Here is a 17791-nt window from a genome sequence, read left to right as displayed (position 1 = left end):
CAAAAGCAATGCTGGCTATAAAATAGCTGCATTTTACTTGAAGATCAATATAGAAACTCCAGAGAATCTTAAAGGTTCCCAGTTTTATTTCTTTTAAAATTCTGTTGCATTTAATTTTCATTTTATTGCATGGACCTGAATTTGATTGCTATGGCTAGGATCTGAACTTAAAGGTGAACAATGTGATTTTAATTACATGTTTAATAAAACTGGCTATTGGCTGAATCAGTATTCTGTAGCTGACATCTCCAACCTTTGTAAGCATGAGATCACTTTTTTAAATTTGTCACGCCTGCACAGCAGTGTATTAGCCTGAAGTTCCTGTTTTCTGTGTTAATTGAAGAAATTATTTACATCATCTGTAAACTAACCTCTGAATAGAAGTTGCATTGTGTTATCTGTAAGGAGTGTTGTATGGAGTGTTTGGCTGATTGGTTCCCACAGTGAGTTCTGTGAAGCACCAGGGGTCATTGAGCATTTGAAGTCTGATTTCAGTTAATCTACAAAATGGATGGAAAGCTCCTCATAGCCAGACACCATTTAAGTTTGCTCAGGCAAAGGCAACCTGGCTGCACAACTGTTCTGTTGAGCATGGCTTGGTGGATGTTGCAGTGGAAGAGAAAAAAAATAATTTGCCTCCCTCCACCACAGTGACAGGTTCTTTGTTATAAGTGACCATACTTTGTGATTTCTGCTCCTCCAGTCTTCTTTCCTTATGCTTTGTGTCACAAGTTATCTTTATATCTAGGTAACTTGTGAGGATGGTAGAAAGGGAGGGAGGGACTTAAAATTCTTCTCCCATCCCTCCCTCAGTGCCTCTTGTATATGCTAAAGAAAAAAATACGGCAGATGCATATGCTCATAATATGTTAGTATGAATGTATGTGTTTTGCTTAGATTTCCCCTCAGTGTAAGTGGTGGGGAAAATAGCCAAAACTTAATGCTCAGTAATCCTTGATGGTGAATCAGTGTGGTGCATCTATCTATTGCTATAAAACCCAAAGGCATGCCTAGATTTATGGTATTTATGATTAGCTTTTTTTAACAGGGCATTATTGTAATCAGGATATTACACATGGGATCATCTTATATCATGGGGGCATCTTTCCAGTATCATTCATGTTCTGCTATTTTTGCATTTACCCCAAAAAAGGAAAATATCAAAATAGAAGTCCCCTACCTCACTCTATAAATACCATTCACCCATCAGAAAACCTTCAGATTAACCAGATTTCTCTTCACTAAAGTCTTCTTTGTCAGCTCTCTTCTATAAAGCTTAAACTTGTTATAGTTCAGGAAACCGTTACCATGAAGTGGGTTGTGCCCCCAAAAGCCCATGATGATGCCATCGACATTTTTGTTAGTCTCTAAGGTGCCAAGAGGCTATTTATTTTTTAAGCTTTTTCAGTTACCGACTAAGTCCGCTATCCCTCTGAAACATGTGTACATCAGTTTTTCATTAATAGGTCAATGTGTAAATGTACAGAGTCCTATAAATAGAACTAGGCTGGCCACGAGTGTATTGGATTAACAGTTCACAATAAAATAATTATTTCAGATTTATCTCATCTTCTGTATAATCACAATGTATTTTCTAATCCTTTTAAGAAGTCACCTTGACCAGGTCTTGGATTGCGGACACCTGGGGGGGGAGAAAAAGTTCTGTGAGCTTTGCTTTAACCACTGTCTTCAAGCTCCCATGTGAAAAGACATATTTTCTAATCCTATTATGGAATTTGGCAAAACTTTTGAGTAATAACGTGGTAGGAATCAATGTATTCCCTGCTCCAAAATGTGGCAGAGCTAAAGGTTGCTGTTTAGTTTTCTCCCCAACCTTCAAGCAGATGTATAGTTTAAAAGGCTTAAAGGGTTACTATTAGGGTTGCCAGATGGTTTCAACAAAAATATTGGACACACTTGACATTACATCACAGTCTACATTACATCTTATTTAGAAAATACCGGACATCTATATTTTCTCATTTCTATTTTCTCAGTTTGTATCCCGAACAGAAAGCTCAAATACTAGACTGTCTGGTTCAAAACCGGACACCTGATAACTCTAGTTACTATTAGGGCTGATAGCACTAAGCTTAGATTTACTCACTGTATTCTGGTTTGAGGATATGCACATGACTTGAATACATGTATGTGTGCCTGAGTAAGTTCTGTCTGTGTGTCCTCTAAGCAGGGTTAATAGTGAGCAGTGGGGTGCTACAAAAATGTACAGGAATGCGTCACAGAACAATTCTAAGCAGGTTTTGATATCCTGTCTCTTCAAAACAGTAGGCTAGTGTGGTACAAACACAGAGAGACTTGGCAGCATAGTTCTTGTGTTCTATGTATTTTGCAGTCCAGTCCTGCAAAATAATCACGTTGAACATTTAAGTCAGTCATATCTACTTGTTTGTCATTTATTGTGATGCATGATGAATAAAATATTTTAATTTTATTCACCTTGGACTTTTTTTTTAAAAGAGTTTCTTTACTGTTGCCTTATGAAAAAACTGAATGTAATTCTGTCAGTATTTTCACCTTATTTTTTATTAACGTGTTTTCTTGCAAACCATTTGTTTCTTAAGATTTAAACTGTTACCAGTTTTTGTTTTGTTTTGTTGGGGTTTTGTTTTTTTTTTTGCTTAAAGTCCTAATTTCATATGGTATCGTGACTGATGGCTATAGAAATTATTGTACCATGAAAGTATTACAATTTGGAGAGGTAACATGGTTCAGTGGATAGATAGGCCTGACCTGGGAACCTAGTCCTTGGGGTTCTAGTTCCAGCTGTGCCAGTGACTTAGTTGGAGACCCCAAACAAATGAATTCACCCTCTTTGCCTCTGCTTCCCCATCTGCAAAATGTAAACCTTTGTAATCTATGGATAGAAACACTACCCCACAGAAGAGCTAACTACTATAGGTTGTCTATACTGTATTCATCTCTTTAAAGTATACAGCAAATCATGGGTGAATGATAGGCAATCGTCTTATGCTGATTCAAATAGCTAATTACCAGTGATGCTTGGGAGGTAGATCTATTTGGAAGTCTCCATGATTACCTATTATTCACCCAGGACTTAATGGTCAAGAGGATGCTGGAAAACTGTATAAAGACCCTTGAGACTTGATCCTTTTTCTCTCAGATATGCCTGTTGCTTTATCAGGGAAAGCTTTAAATTGCAGGTTGCGATCTCCAAGCCTGCTTGGATTTACTCAGATATAGGCCTTTGACTATAACCTATTACTCTTGGGGGAATTGTGCAATTGTTACATATGGAGCCATAGTAAAATTTCAGAATTCCTCCAGGACTGACCTATGGACTACAGAACTCCTTGCAACTATAAAGCTCAGCATCTATATTATGAACATGATCTCTGAACTGTACTTAGTCTGTATGTGTGCTGATCTCTTTTAACCAATACTCTTTTCTTTTTTTAATATTAACTTAGTTAATAAGAGTTGGCTGTAAATGTGTATTTGAGGTAAGATCTGAAATACTCATTGACCTGGGAGGTAATGTGCCCGATACTTTGGGATTGGTAGAATTTCATTTGACTTGGGTGTCTGGGTGGAAGCCTAAGGCGTGGTTGCTTTAAGAGAACTCTGTTGTTGGCTTTTGGGTAACCAGTGAGGTATCAAACAGATTTATTTATATATTTAAATATTTTGACCCTGCCTCTCTATTTAAAATATTTGAGGCAGCTTACAAAATTTTTTAAACTCATTACAAATATATATAAAAATTTAAAATACGAGACCCCAGAAGGACATAAAACCTGCTAAAAATATCGAGAAGAGGAACACACACATACAGACTCAAACACCAATAAAATCACGAGTAAAAAGGGTGGCTTTAGTCTGATGCTGAAACAATGCTAGCATTGGCGCCATGCAAATATCCCAAAGAAGAGAATTCCGCAGCCTGGGAGCAAAAGCTGAGAATGCCCTGTTCCACGTAGATGTTAATCTTATCTCCATAAGTAGGGGAACACTGAGCAGAGCCTCCCCAGCTGACCTCAATCCCCAGGCAGGTTCACATGGGAGAAGACGGTCCTTCAGATACCCTGGACCCAACCCGTTTAGGGCTTTATAGGTCTAAATATTGGAATAGCCACCAGTTTTCTGTGGTAAGAGGAGGAATTTAAATAACTTTTTATTTTCAAAAATTATTTTTTGTTAACCATCTAGAATATCCTGTAGTCAACATACTGTACATTTTATCTGCTATTTAAATAATTCAGTAAACCATTACTATCGCAAATAATTAGATCCTTCTATGTATTCTGGGGCATAATCCAAGCCAAGGGCCTAATTTAATGTCAGAAGAAAGCTCGTCAGAAATGTTACATAGTAGAGCATGATTTGCCATTCTGCAGCCTCCTACCACACACAAAAAAAAAAAAAAAAAATCCTTCAAAGCAGTTCAGTCTTATATTTTCAGTCGGTTGTTAGATTTCATTGTTAATAATGCACTGATAAGAAATATGGTCTAGGGGAATGAGCACTGGACTCCAGTTCTCATCAGTCCATCAATGACTTTGTATCACAGTAGCAATCTTGCTACCTCTGTTTGCTGACCTTTAAAATGAGAATAATATTTACTAACCAACCTCAGAACAGTTTTTCAAAGAAGTAATTGCAAACTGCTTTGTAGATATAAGATACCGTAAGAGCTAAATATTATTAGCTAAAAAACATGGTCATTTCTTCCATCACAAAGATAAGATCATTTGCTTTCAATCAAGTGAGGTCACAACTAGGAAGACAGATGGGCTACATCTACATTGGCATCCCTTTCAGGAAAAGGGATGCTAATGAGACGAGTCGGAATTGCAAATCCGCGGGGGATTTAAATATCCCCCACGGCATTTGCATTTACATGGCTGCCGCTTTTTTCCGGCTTGGAGATAAGCCGGAGAAAAGCGCCAGTCTAGACGCGATTCTCCGGAAAATAAGCCCTTTTCTGGAGGATTTCTTATTCCTACTTGAAAGGGCTTATTTTCCGGAGAATCGCGTCTAGACTGACGCTTTTCTCTGGCTTATCCCCAAGCCAGAAAAAAGCGGCAGCCATGTAAATGCAAATGCCGTGGGGGATATTTAAATCTCCCACGGATTTGCAATTCCGACTCGTCTCATTAGCATCCCTTTTCCGGAAAGGGATTCCAATGTAGACGTAGCCATGGTAGTCACACTAAAAACAAACAAACAAACAAAAGAACGTTTTAAGGTTTAAAACAAACAAAAGGAAATTTTTCTTCACTCAGCGCACAGTCAACCTGTGGAACTCCTTGCCAGAGGATGTGGTGAAGGCTAGAACTTTAATAGGGTTCAAAATAAAGCTAGACGGATTGATGAATGTTTGTTCCATCGATGGCTATTAGCCAGGATGCGTAGGAATGGTGTTCCTAGCCTCTGCTTCTCTGGAGGTGGGTGACAGGGGAGGGATCACGTGAGGATTACTTGTTGTGATCCCTTCTTCTTGGGCATCTGGCATTGGCCACTGTCGGTAGACAGGATACTGGGCTAGATGGACCTTTAGTCTGACCCAGTATGGCCGTTTTTATGTTCTTACGTACTTACCAAACGGGAGACTGTATCCTGGAATGCAGTGCAGCTGAAATGGTTTGAGGGATCATGGTAGATAACCAGCTGAGCATGAGCACGTAGTGTGATGCTGTGGCTAAAAGAGCAAATGATTGTTCCTGTAGACTAGCTATTCCTCTTGTTACATCTTTAAAAATGGCTTCTCAAAAAATTGCTGTCTAATGAAATATTTTAGAAATGCTGTGTGCAGATGAGGAACAGCATTCAGTTAACTACTGTATTTAAAGAGTCGCTTATGAATTATAAACCAACATAGTGATAATTGCTTTTGCACTGCTTATGAAAAGTATTAATATGTTTTCTTGTTAAATGGCAAATTCAAGAAAGCTAAGAAAGTGGGCTGGTTATGAAGTACTCAGTATCCAAATTATTTTTTTCTGATTATTTCATTATAATCCATAATCCTGTTAAACTATGAGGGATTATACAATTAACTTCCCACTATCAGACTATGGATAATTAATTTAATAGTATAGTTAATGAAACAGGCTGTTTGGAATTATTCTGGGTATGGTGAAAGAGAGAATAATATAAAACTGGTTTAAAGTTGTTGCCACAGTTAGGATCAGTCTATTGTTTCTTATGTACCCCAGACTGTCAATGACTTCAGAATATCATGTAAATTTTGAATGTGAAAGCTGCACAGGGTGGCATGATCCAGAGATGTTCACTGTTAGAAAAAACAATATTTTAAACTTTTTATCCAGAGGTGCTGTGCATTTGCTTTTCTTTGAATATGAAGACTTAAAAAAATCAGTCATGTCTCCTAATTGATGGAAATGGAGTTTAAATCTTTGACAATGGGTTGATTCTTCCCCATGTGAAAGAAAGGAATGGTGCACACACACAGCATATTCTTCTTTTTCTGGTTTGTTCACGGTATGGTTACCAGTACCTGTTTGCCTCTTATCAAGTGGCAAAAGATACAGCAAAATGTTATGCAAGCAATTCATTATTCATTATCCCAGCTAAAACATGCCTAGATCCCAACCCTTTATGTAGGCATTGCTGCTTTTCTGTCTCTCTACTACAAGGCTACGTCTACACTGGCCCCTTCTCCGGAAGAGGCATGCTAATTTACAAGTACTTTGAAGTAGGAATAAGAGATCCTCCGGAAAAGGGCTTTATTCCGGAGGATCGCGCCAGTCTAGACGCTCTTTTCCGGCTTTTCCCCAAGCCGGGAAAAAAGCGGCGGCCATGTTTATTTAAATCCCGCAGGGGATATTTAAATCCCCCGCGGATTTCCCTATTCCAAAGTTGTAAATTAGTATGCCTCTTCCGGAGAAGGGGCCAGTGTAGACGTAGCCCAAGTGTAGCCAAGGACAAAATGTTTCACTTGCTGCTAAACTACATTCAGCACCAGTTTAACTGCCTTGGTTAGATGTCTGTTGCCAACAAGGGAGAATTTTGATTGTGTTGATCAGGTTTGTTTGTGTCAGACAGACTAAAAAGTCCTGCAATACGCTAACTAATTCAGCATGGCCATTGCATTTTCACTGTTTACATCACATTGGTTAGACTATTAATCTCATTTAGTTACTTTTCTGGGCTTTATACTTGATTTCTCCTTACAGATTCTTCAGTTTGAGGATATTTTGGCTAACCCATCCTATCGAGAGCATTTTCGAATGTACATGGAAAGGATGGACAAGAGGGCTTTGATTAGCCTTTGGGAGTCTGTGGAATATCTGAAGAATGCTAACAAGGTAGAAGTAGTGTCAAGTATATGGGGGCTTGTTAATAAAACTGAATCTTTATATGATGAGTTCTGCTGCAAAATCAATATTCAGAAAAGTTGTGTTAATATTTTCTTTTCTTATATGTCTAAAATCAGCAGTTGTTCTTTAGTCCAGAATGGTACTAGCCATTTCCTTACTTGAGTTGGTTTATCTTGTTGCCTTTGTCTTGTGATAACAGGGCGGAATTAAAAATCCTTTACTTTTTTTAACAGAGGGGAGGAAAGAAAAGGAGTAATAAACATGAACGATGATAAAATGGAACATGGGACCACTGATGTTTTTCCAACATTGTCACATACAAAAGCCCATTTAAAAGAGTCAAAACCAAGTATAGCAGTTTTTCTTAACCAAGAAATAATTTTCACTAATGTATTGAATTCAATAGCTACCCTTACCTAATTACCAAGTAATTATCATGTGATACCTTGTCTGGCACCTAGAAAATTTTCGGGTGGGCAGCTGCTACACCTGCACCATTACTTTTTTTGCTGGTACTCCTGTTGGGAGTCCTGATGCAAAGCCCGTTGAATAAGATAGGTATTTTTCCATTGGACACAGGGAGGATATATTTGTTGTTTGTGAATATTGGAATAACCAGGGATTTATTTCTGAATGTATTTGGAGAAACATTCAGGATTTTCCTTAGTATGAAATCCTGATTTTCATATTGAACACCAGTTATTCATTGATTGTCATTTATTGTCTGTAGTAAAAAAAAGTTTTTTCTCTCTCAATACAGTACAAAAGTTGGTAAAGTGAGGCCACATTTTAGGACTTAGTTATTTCCTCTGTTATGGAGACTTCCATCACTTTATATCTTGTAAAACTGCCTGTTCTGCATGATTGCACAAGCATGGTAACTAATCTTAACTAATGTTAAAATGCAGAGCTGTGCACTTATATTTCCAGACACCAGATATCTCCAATTCAACCTTCTTTAAATGAAATCCATGAGGATTCTGAGACATGGTCCTCTTTTACATTTATTTTTCTCTTTTCTTCTTCCATCCCAACCTCCTTATGTTCCAGACTGAAATACCTCAACTAGTGAGTGAAATTTATCAGAATTTCTTTGTGGAAACCAGAGAAATCCCTGTGGAAAAGTCACTTTACAAAGAAATACAACAAAGTCTTGTGGGCAATAAAGGCATTGAGGTTTTCTACAAAATTCAGACTGATGTTTATGAAACACTAAAGGACAGGTACTACCCCTCCTTCATTGTCAGTGATTTATATGAGAGCCTAATCAAGAAGGAAGAAGACAGAATTGAAGTTCAGTTGACTTCTGAGGACAAGGATGATGTGGTGAGTCAAATATGCAATTCCTGCTGCTTTTATCACCAGAGGATGATCTGAGTAAAAGGCTAAGGAGTATTTTCTCTTCTCAGACTTTGTACGTACTTTATTTTTCTCAGAATACCTTGCTATTTACCTCTCGAGTTATTCCACCTGATATTTGATATGAATATTCTATTTTTCAGCTTTTTTCACAGGGATACAGTAGTGTGGATAGAGCAAGAAGGCACTTGAATGTCAGTTCAAAGGATGCAAAGTATTTACTGCTGATGAAGGAAGGATTTTGCTCAGCTTGACTAAACTATTGAAAAGCTGACTAATCTCTTTTGAGAAGACTTAAATTTAGAGTTGTCTTTGTACTTCATAGTTACAAAAAACAATTTGCATTTGATATAAGAGGAATAACTGCAAGCATGTCTATGCTTGGATCATAACTAGGGTGCATGGCATTTTTAAACCAATAAACAAACAAGTGCAATATAATTATGATAATGGTAAACCTTGGCATTTAAGTTTTAGCTTTCATTTTTACTTATCTCCAGTTATTTACATTTTGAATGTTTGATTTATTATGTGATCAGTAATATGATGTTGAACATGTGATAGGAGGTTTAAAAAGATACTGTCTTTAAAATTAACTGATTCATGACCTCTTTAACATCAAATGGAGCAAAATGACTGAATAGTTGAACTTTGTTAAATTAAGAACTTTTGAGATTTGTAAAAGCTTTCACTCAAGTTTTGCCTTTTGCTAAAGGAAGTGAAAGATGACTTTTCAATTATTTTATTTTGTTTTCAGATATTTACAATTTAAGTTGATTTAAACAATTATTATTTCAATCTGGTGTTTGTATTAATCATATATATTGATTAATATAAATCAGTGTTTAAAAAAACCAAACAGCTTCTGTAAGCTAACTTCCTCCCCACTCAGTTATAGTCTACAAAGCTTCAGACTTCACCAAATTTACTTGCACTGAAAGTAGTATAAAAGGGCAGGGGGAATGGTGCTAAAGACATTATATAGACCATATCTTGGATGATTGCATAGTCAGAACCTTAGTGCTTTTTTATTAATTTACCAAAGAAATTAACTTTTATGTTATATTATGCCAATTTTTTCAGGTATCTAAAAGGGTGTCACCAGGAAGAGGGAGAAAAATTGTTTTCCTTAGTCACTGAGTATAGGACAAGAAGCAATGGGCTTTTAAACTGCAGCAAGGGAAGTTTAGGTTGGACATTAGGAAAAACTTCCTAACTGTTAGAGTGGTTAAACACTGGAATAAGTTGCCTAGGGAGGTTGTGGAATCTTCATCTCTGGAGATATTTAAGAGCAGGTTAGATATCTATCAGGGATGGTCTAGATGGTACACGGTCCTGCCGTGAGGGCAGGGGACTGGACTCAATGACCTCTCAAGGTCCCTTCCAGTTCTAGTGTTTTATGATTCTATGAATAACTTAGTGAATTCAATAAAGAACTATGTCCCCTGAAAATATGGTTAAACACAGAAATAAAACACACATGCACTATAGAAAACACCCTAGTCTATTAAAATTATAATGGCTTTTAGAGGAATTTCTATAGAATACTTTTGTTTTCATCTTTAAGTTCTATAGAACTTATCCATCTCAGAAGGATGAAATAACAACAATCATTAATTCACCAGAAATCCTTAATCTGATATTTAAAATGAGAGGCAGCACTGTCCATAGGGCAGGAATGGGCAACCACTAATAAATACCAACACTCCAGTCATGTGAAGAAATGGGTTGTGCCCACAAAATCTCATGATACCATCTACATTTTTTGTTAGTTTAGTAGCACTTTGAAGACTATTTGTTGTTTTTTAAGTTTTTTCTGTTAGGCTGCAAGTGTAGACATACCCTATTTCGGAATAGGGCTGAAAATGTAGGCATTCGGAATTGCAAATCAAGCCCGGGATTTAAATATCTCGTGCTTGATTTGCATCATTCCGGCTGGGTGCCATTTTTTGAAATTTATAAGCCTGGAATAACTGCCCGCGTCTACACGCGGCAGTGAAACGGGCATTAAAATAAAGCCCTATTTCGAACTACCTGTTATTCCTCCTGCAATGAGGTTTAACGGGTAGTTCGAAATAGGGCTTTATTTCAAATCCCCGTTTCACTGCCGCGTGTAGACATGGGCAGTTATTCTGGGCTTGTAAATTTCAAAAAATGGCGCCCGGCCGGGAAGATGCAAATCAAGCACAGGATATTTAATTCCCGGACTTGATTTGCAATTCTGAATGCCTACATTTGCAGCCCTATTCTGAAATAGGCTGCAAGTGTAGACATACCCTCACAGACTAACTTGGCTATGCCTTTGAAACTTTTGAACAAATACTGGGTGGGCCACATCAGTGAACCTCCTTCACTTCAATGGGTTGCACAGCCCACTGGGGTTCCACCTGCAACTCCCCCATCTGTTTCCCCTCCCCCACATGCCTAGTTTGCACTGGAGCACCGGAGCCCTGCATTTCCTTGCAAATCCCCCACCACTTTCGGAATGCAAATATTGTCTGATCATAGAATCCTAGGACTGGAAGAGACCTCAGGAGGTCATCGAGTCCAGTCCCCTGCCCAAAGCAAGACCAACCCCGACTAAATCATGCCAGCCAGGATGTTGTCAAGCCGGGACTTAGAAACCTCTAGGGAGGGAGATTCAACCAAAAGCTCCCTAGGTAACCCATTCCAGTGCTGCACCACCCTCCTAATAAAATAGTTTTTCCTAATATTCCTGCTTAGGAACTGTGGGTGTTGAGCACCATTGGGGGGTGGTTGTGTTGGCAGTCCAGCTCTAATCTTTACTAACAAAAAACAACCCTGCCAGAAGAAATTGATTTCTCAGTTGCATCTCTTGCTACATAGGAAACTGAAGGACTATTAGCCAACAGTATTATTTTCCATATCTGCAGAAGCTTTCACAGGCTTTCAGACAAGATTCACCTCTTATGCTCAGTTTAAAGCTCCCTGAGACTCCCAGTAGAGCAATTAGCATTGCTGTATTAGAAAGAAGTGCTCTAATTGTACACTCTTCATTAGCAATTTGTGATGAACAGTTTTAAAAAAACCTTTATCCACACATGGCAGGGTTGTTGATATATTGGTCTTTGCATATATTGTTCCAAGTGCAGCCTTCAAAATCTGCACATATTCCCTCAAGTATTTAAAGGAACAATAACTGATGCTAATGCTAACGAATTAGATGCTTATGTAGTCATCAGCAGCTAACATAAATCTTAGCGGACAGTAAAAAGAGAGCTATTCTTGAAGTGCTTTATGAATTTTTTTAGGAAAATGCTATCTGTGTCAGAATCTAGATAAACATAAGGAAATAAAAAAATCACAACATTTTTTAATAATTTTACATTTCTGGGCAATATGTTGATGATATCTGAAAGACCTATTGATTGTATCGCTGAAAAACACCAATATTTGAGGTGCCTTTAGTCTCCCTATGAATTGGAACACAGGTGGCTGAGTAACAGAAAGAGAAGGAAAATGTGTATAGCTGAGTTCTTGAATCTCTTATCAAGAAAAAGAACATTTAAGAGAAGAGCAAGCATTAAAGAGGGAACATGCTATAAAACTATGTGAAGTATTTTTCTGTAATACAGGTTGGACCTCTCTTGTCTGGCACTCTGGATGAGGGAATCTGCTGGATAACAGAAGGTCTCCTGACACCAGCCCCTCAGCTTGCTGCCCCCTCCTGCTGCCAGCTCCTTCAGCCCAGCTTGGCTGTCTGCTGGCCAGCCCCAGCCCTGATGCCTGATGGCCGGGCAGCTTTAGCCCCACTGCCAAATGGCATAATGCCCAGTTGGGCTGTCACATCCCCAACCCTGCTGCAAAGCGGCACATGGCTGTGCTGATTCTGCTGGGCTGCCGTGGCTGGCTTCCCTTTTCGGGCTTCTGCGGCCACTGCCTGGGCCCCACTGTTGAGTGGTAGGCAGCCCCAATCATGCTGCCATCGCCACCGCCACCATCCAGGCTTCTGCAGCACTGCCACCTCCAGGCTGACGTGGCTCGGCCAGGCTTCCCCTCCTGGCCTGCTGTGGTACTGGCCTTGTTGCTGGGCGACAGGCAGTCCCAAGCACACTCCGTCCAGGCTGCTGTGGCCTCTCTGCTTGCAGACTCGCGGGGCTGCACCAGGTTCCTAGCTGCTGGCTCTCCTGCCCCCGGGCTCTCTCATCCAGGAACATCCGTGGTCATGCCAGACCACAGATGTTGCTGGATGACAGAATCCAGGATTTAGGAGGTGCAACCTATAGTTTGTTTCTCAAAACCATCATCCTTTTCATGTGTAGAACAAAGATATTAGTCATCTGTCTTACTAGAGAGCAGTTAGGCTTTATTCACTAATGCCTGTATAGTGCTTTGAAATCCTTAGTTGAAAGTGTAATAAAATAAGTGCCTCTAATCTAGCTCTGGAAAGATTTATAGAAACTTGCCTGCAAAGACATCTGGCCCTGAGGAACTACCATTTGGAAAGTCGTCTTATAGTCCTCTTGCTTCTAACGTATTTATAGAATGTAGTCTTTTTACCATTTATGTCTCTAGATAGATTGAGCTCGTTTTGTGCCTTTGCCTTTCTAATCTTGCCCCTGCATAACTGTGTTTGCTTATATTCATCTTTTGTAATTTGACCTAGTTTCCACTTTTTATATGACTCTTTTTTAAAAATTTTTAGATTATGCAAGATCTCCTGGTTAAGCCAAGGCAGTCTTGTGTCATATTTTTAATTTTTCCTATGCAACAAAATGGTTTTGCTTTTGGGCCTTTGATAGTGTCCCTTTGAAAAACTGCCAGCTCTCTTCAGTTGTTTTTCCTCTTGGTCTTGCTTCCCATGGGACCTTACCTACCAGCTTTCTGAGTTTACTAAAATCTGCCTTCCTGAAATCCATTGTCTCTATTTTGCAGTTCTTACTTCTACCATTTCTTAGAATCATGAACTCTGATTTAATGATCACTTTCACCCAAGCTGCCTTCCACTTTCAAATTTTCAACCAGTTCCTCCTTATTTGTTAAAATCAAATCTAGAACAGCTGCTTCCCCAGTAGCTTTCTCAGCCTTCTGAAATAAAAAATTATCTCCAGTGCAGTCGAGGAACTTGTTGAATATACTGTGCCCTGCTGTGTTAGTTTCCCAACATATGTCTGTTTTCATTTTCCATAAAGAGCACATCTGCATTGCTCATGAAGTTACGTTCATCAGATCTGGCCTTGTGTGAAATAAAATTTGTGGGGCCCAGACAAATCTGTATAGCCTCTCTAGTAACTGAGTGGAATTTTGGGCCTCTTGGAGGAAGGATGTTAACAGCTAGCAGTGGGAGGGAATCTGTTTGCTTGTGTCTGTTGGGTCTCAAGCCCATTTTTTCAAGATGGGGACATCACAGCAAGCAAGGGAAAGTTGTATGTGTGAGATTGAAGAGTATATGAGTGGAACAGATCTCTCAAAGGTGCAGAGTTTTGTGCCACCTATGCTTATTGGCCAAAAGGTTGTTACCCATGTACTGATGCATTAAAATAGTTAGGGGGAAATGAACCAGAAAATCAAGATTATTAGTGCATATCCAGTATTGGTCTTAAACTTTTAACTTAAAATTATTAGCTTGTAAAGCAGAAGTAAAATCCAGTCCGAAAAATAAATGAAGTGAAAATTTTCAATTTAGTTCAGAGTGTTTGAAAATTGATGCTTCTGTAAAAATTGTAGCAGTATTTCTACCATCTTCAAGACTCAGAGCTGCAGTATTTATTCACTGTGTGGCTTGAAATACTAATTATAATCACTAACTTGTATTCTGCTTTTATATTACAGATGTTGAGTCTTATTCTCACTTACAATAAAGCTTCAGTTTAAAGTCTCAGTACACTGCCAGAGCAGCGTAAAAGAGACTTAGTATAATTGTGAATAAGGTTCTTTATCAGTTTCTCACTGCTACATTACATGACAGATGTGGAAGTCTGGAACATCTACTGAAATCTATTATAATTTTAGTACCACATGCCCTTTTATTTCTAGATTTGTTTATACTGAGATTGTTTCAATTGTATATAGGTGTAAAATGCAAATAATGAAGCAAGTGTAGCAAATAGAAACAGATTTACCTTATTTTGCATCAGTGACATGGATTGCTTACTAACCAACAATTTTTTTTCCAGAGTCAAGGTTGCGAAGAAGTTATCGATGAATGCAACACAAGAATTAATGAACAGGCTAGTTATGCTGCAAATAAACTTCGCCAACTAAATGACAAACTTGAATATAAGAGACAGGCTCTTAATTCCTTATGTAATTCACCAAAACCTGACAAAAAGGTAATGCTTTCAGTATTCTCAATCTGACCTTAATTTCCTTATTTGTCTGTGATATCAATAGCGTGTTAGTTACTTTTCTGACCAGTATGAAAACAAGGTCCCTGCTCTAAAGAATTTACATTCTAAAAGCGTGTCAGAGCCACTATCATAAATATTTAAAAATTAATTGAAATGACTTTGTTCCTCATTCTTCATAGTACCCTCTTAGAAACCAGAAAATGTTTTCTCAATAGTTTTACCCTGTTCTATTTAGCATATACTGTTTTTCCCTATAGTTATATTTGCTTCCAGCAAGTACCAGTTATAGCAACCTAAGTTAACAAGATTTTTTCTGTGTATTGCTGCTCCAATAGCATTGCAGCTCTGGGGATCAGATCTGTCAGTAAACTTGCGCTCCCTCTGCTGGCCCTGCAGTTACAGAGCACAATGCTTTGTAGCTCCTGCAGTGGTGATAGGTTTTCTTAATTTAAAAAAATCTAAAAAAAATCCAAAAGTTTAGCTAAATTTCTTTACAAGAAGCTAGTTAGAATCCTAAGGGCATTATTTTACCAAACTGTAATAATCTAAGATAGGTGGAAATTTTAACACTACAGTACTGGGATCAAAATCATAATTTTTTTTTTTTTTTTTTTTTTTTTGCTTTTAGAATATTTTACACCATTTCTCCTAATAATATTATTTTTTTTATAAATGGATTAAGGTGGTTAATCAGGATTAGAGTCTGGCTAAAGTTCAGGTTTAAAGATGATTTAGTGCTATAGTACAACTATGACAGAGTTAAGACCTTGAGTTCTTGTGAGATTTTTGCCTCAAACAGTGGATGTCTTATGCACCCACCCCACCCCAGTTCTTGCAAAACTCCCACAATCTTGTGCAAGTTCTCCTTCTTAAGAGATCTTTTTCATACTGAGGAAGACTCAGATATAGATTTTTCAAATCCAAATGCCTTTCTACCTGGAAATGTTATGGGTAATATTTTCAAATTCTGAGTACAGTAGACTTCTGATAATCCAACACCTTTGGGACCTAGGTAGTGCCGGATTATCGGATATGCCGGAGTATCAGGAGGTACTAAATACTCCCAACCCAATCCCCCTCCCTCTCTTATGCTCAGGTCCCAGAGCCGCCAGTACAGCCGCGCATCTCCCTCCAGGCGCTGGGGCACGTGCGCTGAGCGGCTGGCTTCTCAATGAGCTGGGCAGGACACCGTGTGCTGCCCAATCCCCCTCCTCTTCTCCTTCCCTTCCCCAGAGCCAAACACCTCCCCTCCCTGCTGTAACCCACATGAGAGCAGCTGACCTGAGCAGTTCTGGGTTCTGTCCCGGTTCCGTCAGGAGATCTTGCCATTTTGATGCTGGACTATCGGGAGTGCCGGACAATTGGATGCTGGACTATTGGAGTTTTACTGTATTAGTTTTTATACATTACTTATTTTGGTGAGGATTTGCTTTCTTTTTAGCTTTGTTCCATTAACTGTGACCACAAAGTAGAAATGATATAACAGAAGATGATACTATGCTGAAGGTCAAGTGCTCTGATTTTTGCTTCAGAGATGCTGAGTATATACAATTCATGCTGAAATCAATGGGAGCTTCAGTTTCTCAGCTGCTCTGAAAATCAGGCCACTATTGTATTTAATGAACAGCACAAGGAAAATATTAGCTGAAATAGTAACAAAATATTTCAGTAAGTTCTTTCTTGAACTCTGTTAAATTGGATGAAATTCAGCCATTCTTAATTTGAAAGATGGATCCCTTATTTCTTTCAACTATTACAATGTTGAATCTCTCTAAGGGTCAGAAAGGGAGAACATTTTAAAAGATAATAGATAAATTGCTTACCTGTTAATTTCTTGATATATTTGACTTTTAAAATGTTTGTGTAGTATAGTAGATTTTTAATGACCTTTTTAGATATTAAATGACCTTTTAGATTGTCAATGACCTTTTTAAAATCTAAATCTCCCACTCAGTTGTTCATTTTCTTTCTTTGGAGATTACTGCTCTCTTTGTGGGATCGATCTCCTGGGAGTGCGTGGTTTAAAGGTGGCAACTCTTGTGCCTGAAATGTCTCCTTTTTACAAGGAGCAGGCTGAGACAGGACCCACCCCCCCTGCATTTTAGGTAGGGAAATACCAGGTTTGTGGACCTTACCCTAGCTGCGCCTTTTTTTAGGGTGTCTGGAAAGGATTTTTTTCCTTACCATCATATTGTTTGGGGTGCAGTTGTTTTTTCCCCTTTCCCACAGAAGGCTTAGGAAAGCTCTTCTCATGTGTGGCATAAAGATCTGTAATCTATATGTCACTAGGGATGTAAATGACTAGTCGACTGGTGGATTACCTAATAAACCTAGGCTTATCAGGTAGTCGAGTCACTACTGGACTAGTCACTTCCTCCCCACCCCCTTGCTGCCTCTGTATTGGGGCACCAATGGTGGGGAGCTGGAGCTGGTGCAGGGGGAAGCCAGCTTAATAGCAGTTCCTGCTCCTGTAGGATCTCAACTGCTGCGCCTTGTCCTTTGAAATATACAAGAGCCATTAGCAGTTCTCGTACATTTCAAAGGAGAGGCACAGCACGGTAGCAAGTGCCCCCCTTATCAACTAATTGAGTAGTTGATGGAAATCCCATTGACTACTCGATTAGCTGATCAATTGAAATGTAACATACCTGTATGTGTCAACTCTTTATTTAAGTGTAGGGCGGAGATCTAGTGCAGGTGCTCCATAGGAAAGGTGTACAGTGACTGCATAAATGGCTTGGGAAAGGACTAACAAAGAAGTGTTTGGTAAAGGAGAGAATGGGGGTCAGTCGAGGACTC

The 17791-nt window shown here is 38.8% G+C and overlaps 1 protein-coding gene across 6 annotated transcripts in view; it reads left to right on the top strand.

Moving 5' to 3' along the window:
• Positions 1-17791, top strand: part of SNX25 (sorting nexin 25) — a 143078-nt gene that overhangs the window by 87636 nt on the left and 37651 nt on the right. For all 6 annotated transcript variants that reach the window (XR_012904267.2, XM_089777893.1, XM_075930317.2 and 3 more), the window contains exons 8-10: positions 7179-7310; positions 8373-8648; positions 14819-14974. Coding sequence is in view for 5 of the 6 variants with exons in the window: in XM_089777893.1 (XP_089634019.1) it covers positions 7179-7310; positions 8373-8648; positions 14819-14974 (564 nt within the window). In the remaining variant the exon portion in view is untranslated. The remainder of the gene's footprint in view (positions 1-7178; positions 7311-8372; positions 8649-14818; positions 14975-17791) is intronic.

Source organism: Pelodiscus sinensis, chromosome 4, assembly GCF_052426305.1.
Source record: "Pelodiscus sinensis isolate ZL-2025 chromosome 4, ASM5242630v1, whole genome shotgun sequence".
In the NCBI taxonomy this organism is placed as follows: Eukaryota; Metazoa; Chordata; order Testudines; family Trionychidae; genus Pelodiscus; species Pelodiscus sinensis.
Note: the sequence above shows the minus strand (reverse complement) of the source record. Positions and strands in the feature narration are given on the sequence as shown.